The sequence below is a fragment of the Physella acuta genome, unplaced genomic scaffold, assembly GCF_028476545.2.
Source record: "Physella acuta isolate Inbredline_101_S28 unplaced genomic scaffold, ASM2847654v3 ptg000776l, whole genome shotgun sequence".
NCBI classification, from domain to species: Eukaryota; Metazoa; Mollusca; class Gastropoda; family Physidae; genus Physella; species Physella acuta.
Genome location: NW_026732294.1, coordinates 117,501 through 123,185, shown reverse-complemented (window position 1 = coordinate 123,185; position 5,685 = coordinate 117,501). Strand labels below are relative to the sequence as shown.

Genomic DNA, 5,685 nt, shown 5'->3' with positions numbered 1-5,685 from the left:
ATCAAGTTTTTTTATTAATTTTTTTTTTAATTACTTAAACTTTTAAAAATAGAAAAGAATCTCATAGAAAAAAGAATTATTAGTACTTTATAAATTTACATGCGTTTTTTGAGAAATCTGAAATAGCGTAAATTAGTACTTCCGGTCAACGGAAATTTTTCAAAATTTGACTGAAGGTAGGGAATTAGATCTTTTACTTGCATGTGAAATTTCATTGATCTATCTGAAATAGTACTCAAGTTATAGGTTTTTGAAAAATTCAAAGTAGAAAAAGTACCACTTCCGGTTATTGGAAATCGCTCAAAAGTTGATCAGGATCTACGATTTTGATAAAATACTTATATATGAAATTTCATCAACCTGTAACGGTACTCAAGTTATCGTGTTTACACACAGACAAACACACAGACAGACACACAGACATTCGGACGATGTTGCAAAATTATGTTTTTCCGTATCAGTGAGTTGTACAACGTCGAGATTTGTAAAAATCTCGATTTTTTTGCACGATTACAAGACTTTCTCTATACTTCGTATATACGAGAAAGTAACTAGAACATGCAAATTAATATTTTATATCTGAAATTTTGGCTAACATAACAATAATTGATTTTCCGGCTTTGGGGTCATTCATAAATGCCGTTACGCTTTTTTTGACGATTTTTACCTCCCCCCCTCCCCTCCGTCACACGTCGTCACAAAAAGCCAGACCCCCCCCCCCCTAAAATGACGTCACACCTCAACCTACAACCCCCCTCAAAATTGCAGTTGATTTTTTTTTAAACATCGATATTTTTCTAAAATCTTGTCTAAACTATTACAATTTATTAAAACAGTTATCTAAATGGCGAAATAACGTCTAAAATTCGTTTTCTAACATTGCTTTTTTATAATGCAAAAGTGTTGCGTCGCAACATCTGAACCCCCCCCCCCCCTCCCTCTCATCACACATCGTCACAAAATTACGGACCCCTATCTCCCCTACGAGTGTGACGTCATTTATGGATGACCCCTTTTGAGAAAATGAAGAAGAGTATTAACACTTCGTTCTAAAATATTAATAGACAACCACACATTTGAATTTAATATTTCTAAAAGTTAATTTTTCAACAAAGCGTAATCGGTACTCAAGTTATCGTTTTTACAAGAATGGAAAAGAAAAGTTTTGCCTAGTCTAGGCGCTGTAACACGTCGAGATTTATTAAAGAAATATCGAATAAGATGCATTTATATACCTACTAGCCATAGGTACCCGTTTCACGTGAATTATAGGCCTATATATTTTAAAATGTTGTACTTGTTTGAGAAAAAAAAATTGTGAAATAGTTATTGGTCAAAACGCAATATGCTTTACAACACGATATTAGTAATTTGTATTAGTTTGACCGATAAAATTGTATATATTTCATTGCGTACATCTTGATGAGTAGATCTATAGATCTAGATCTAAATCAAAATCAAATGTGAATGAAGTAGTTCCATTCTTTATAGTCTAAAATCGGAAGATTCACATATAAAAATAAAATAAAAATGAAGTTTGATTTGGTGTGTCTCGATCCCGCGCCACCTGCGTGGTATTAGGTACACTATCTTCTTATCTATTTAGGTAATTTGTAAAACATGGAGAATGAAAACCTATTTAAAAAACTTAGCTTACGCGAATATGCCTATTCTTTCAAATTAATTTTTTATCCCAAATTAGCCAGTTCCAAAGCTAAACAAACAAAGATATCTATAAAATAATTAAGGCCTGAAATAGTTTAATATAGAAATTTATTTTTGGAATAGATTTAAGAGTAGATACAGTCTAAATCTAGATCTTAGCGACTTAGCGTCTACGTCTAGTTTTTGCGTAGATTTAGATTCTAGAATCTCTAGATCTAGAATCCAAATAGATAAAATAAATTTTATAAGTTAAGGTCGGAAAAATTGTATTGTATACATTTTATAGTGTACGTAGATCTACATCAAATTTGAATGACATAGTTCATTTCTTTTTATTCTAAACTCGGCAGATGACGTCTTTAGTTAATGTATAAACATTAGGGACGTCATTGTTTCATGAGTTTTTTTCACAACACTTTTCCTGTTGCATAATTGAAACTGTTTTTCTACATTCGAATATGCCTTTTTTTTATTTTTCTTCTTTAAATAAAATGTTGGTAATACATTTGAAACATTTACCATATTATTTTCAACAAAAGTCCGTATCAAGTTCCCCATATATCGCTATAGATTCTGATGTGATACCCTGCGAAAATATTTTGCGGACAGAGAAAGTGAGAGAGACGTGCGTACATGGACTTTTATATATTAGGATATATTAATATGTGTGTGTATTTATGTATATACACATGTATCAGTGTACGCAACCATGAATTTTCGCGTCTGTGCATCTACGCAAATAAGCGTATTCTAATAAATTAGGACTCTGCATGCAATCAAATATTGAGAAAAATTTTAACCATATCTATTGCTAATCAAATTTAACAATGTAGGAGTTATAATTTCTCATTTAAAAAAAAAATACAACACTTATACCTACCCAGGTAATTTTGTTTCGCAATGTAAATTCTTTAAACCTTATTCGGGTTAAAATATTTACCTTACGTCTGTATCAACAGACTATATTTTCGCTTACCTGCACAACACCATTATTTTGACACAAATGAATAATCGGACCCAATGTAATCGCTAAACTTATATATTTTTTTGTAAAGATATACAAATGCACAACACAACTCAACAATATTAAAAATTGCGCACACAAACATCACTTTAAAAGAAAAAAATCCTTGTAACACATTAAAAAAAAAACAGAACAAAACCACAACATTAGACAGGACAAAATTAGAAGATTTTATACATAAATATATGTATAAAAAATATGTATATAAATATATGTATATAAATATATGCATATATATATATATATATATATATATATATATATATATATATATATATATATATATATATATATATAATATTGATATATCAATATTGTATTTCGTCCTGGAGCCGGACATTTTCCCAAATGGACACGGTCGAATGCGATAAATGCCTAAATGGACACTTGCTTTTATTGGACAAATGCCCAAAAGCCCCATATCCTACTATTTTAAGCAATCTTACACATAATTCTAAATATTTTAAAACTAAATGTTTATTGTAAACCTAAAAGAGTACAATGATAAACATTAAAGTTTAACACTTACATTTTTTATTGTCAAACCATAAATAAGACTCGTGATGGTTAATTCCAAAACCTGTCACTTTACCTAAACATATATGAAGGCTATTGCTGTATGCAAGCTATTGAATCACAATTTTACTTGGATGATGAATCGTGAAAAAAATATTTAAAAAGAAGTAAAAGGCAATGCAAGCCCAAGGCGAAGAGGAAATTTCTATTTTGGGTCAGAGAACCTTTTAAGCTGCAGGTGTCTTATAAGCCGACAAGAACATTATTCGCTTTTGTGTTTGTTAGAGGGTGGTCCAAATTTTTTACTTTACCTTTCTATAACAAATTATATATAGTGTTTCAAACTAATTTAATAATAATTTCAGGTAAGTCGATTCTATTGTAATTAATATATTAAAAGAAAAACTAAGTTTATTACACTCATTTTTGTGTTCATGTTATTTTAATTTATATTGACTACACTTTTAAAAATGAGTGAGTAGAAAAACAAATAGGGATGCTTAATTTTAATTTAACAAAAACATTTTTTTATAAATAGTAATCTCAAAACCTAACCTAACCTAACCTAACCTAACCTAACCTAACCTAACCTAACCTAACCTAACCTAACCTAACCTAACCTAACCTAACCTAACCTAACCTAACCTAACCTAACCTAACCTAACCTAACCTAACCTAACCTAACCTAGCCTAACCTAGCCAAGCCTAGCCTAACCTAACCTAACCAGACCGTACCGAACCGAACCGGACCTGACCTATTATTCATATTATTACTATATTTATTATATTTATTATTATTATACTTACTATTATTATTATTATTATTATTATTATTATTTGTATTTTATCTTCACTTAAATTACGACAGTATCAATATTACAATTCTTACTTTTTTACAAGCTTATCAAGGTCTAATATATAAAGTTCAATTATGTATGTTTGTAATAAGTGTGTAGTGAATACTTCCATGGATTTAAGTGTTAGATTATTATAGTGCTCATGGTCTAAATTTATGAGTTTAAAAATTACTATTGAAAGTCTTTAAAAACAATTTTCATTTTATATACTTAGAATAATAATTTTCAATTATGAACAATTCATAAAATTTTAAAAAAAAGTGTATCAACGTTTCTAAAATTTCTAAAATTGTGTCTGAAATGTATTTGCATTCTGTCCTTTAGTTCTCATAACGTCCCTTGATTTGGAAAACACAGTTACTTCCCTATATAAAACATTGCATTAGTGGAAAAGAATTTACTTTTTATTACTTTGTTTTGGTGTTGGGAAAAAAAATTACATAATTAGCGGGGATTGATGAAGTGCAAATATTGTAGGTATTTTTAATACTGCCTTTTATTTATTCTATACACTGAACTTACTGTTTACTAATTATTTTTTAAAATCAATAACAGTTAATAAGCCAGGTCCTACATGACCTATATGTTTATTTCTTACCGTTTCCGGATAAGCTTGGAGTATTATAATTGTTCATTTGGTGCCCCGGGCCTCCTGTGTTCGGTTTGGCGCCTACGTTCGTATAAGTGAGTGCAAAAGACTATGAATAAGTTGGGGTATTATAGTCGTTTATTAAGCTGAAACAGGCGATTCCGCTTGCGCCCCAGCATGGCTAGACTGAGCCTTTTGCGTTTATGTTTGCGTTTGTGTTTTCTTTGTGTTTAGGTTGGGTTTGCGTTAGTGGTTGGATTTGCGCTTTGATTTAGTTCGTTTTCGTTCTTTCTTTTTCGTTTTCGTTTGTGTTTTTTTTTCTTTGGGTTTGTGTTTGTATTTGTGTTTGTGGTTAGTTTTGTGTTTGTGGTTTGGTTTGGGTTTGTGTTATCGTTTGTATTAGTGTTTGCGTTTATGTTATGTTTCCTTTCTTTATTTGTGTTTTGGTTTTGGTTGGTTGTGGTTAGGGTGGGCAATGCCGGGTATATGCTGATTACTAAACACACATGTCATCTTTCTTTACAGATAGGTTTCAGAAAGCTCTTTTATAGACACCTGCACCAAACTACAAGAAGATGTACAATTTTATATAATACTAGCCGTCCCGGTTTGTGTTGTGTTTTGTTTGTGTTGTGTTGTGTTTTGTTTGTGTTGTGTTTTGTTTGTGTTGTGTTTTGTTTGTGTTGTGTTATGTTGTGATTGTGTTGTGGTTGTGTTCTGTTGGTGTTGTGTTGTGTTTGTTTGTGTTAAGTTCGCCGTTCTTTTTTTGTGTGTTTTGGTTTTGGTTGGTTGTGGTTATGCCGGGTATATGCTGATTACAAAACACATATGTCATGGTCCTTTACAGATATGTTTTTCACAGAGGCCAGAGCAGGGCCTAGCCGGGACGGCTAGTTAAATAATAAATCTGCTTTTATTGTATTACTTATCTCTTTAACAAAATGAAAAATGTATATTAAACATTGAATATTTTTAAATTTTATTTTTAGATGAAATTAAGAATAAAGATCCTAATTACCCTCTTGTCGATAGCC

General features: G+C 30.7%; 1 protein-coding gene across 1 annotated transcript in view; it reads left to right on the top strand.

Moving 5' to 3' along the window:
- The first annotated feature begins 3,466 nt into the window (after positions 1–3,466).
- LOC131950679 (uncharacterized) overlaps positions 3,467–5,685 on the top strand; it is a 10,494-nt gene continuing 8,275 nt past the window's right edge. The window contains exons 1-2 of the mRNA XM_059312904.1: positions 3,467–3,570; positions 5,641–5,685. The exon at positions 5,641–5,685 is cut by the window's right edge and continues 40 nt beyond it. Coding sequence (XP_059168887.1) covers positions 5,641–5,685 — 45 coding nt within the window. The 5' untranslated portion in view covers positions 3,467–3,570. The remainder of the gene's footprint in view (positions 3,571–5,640) is intronic.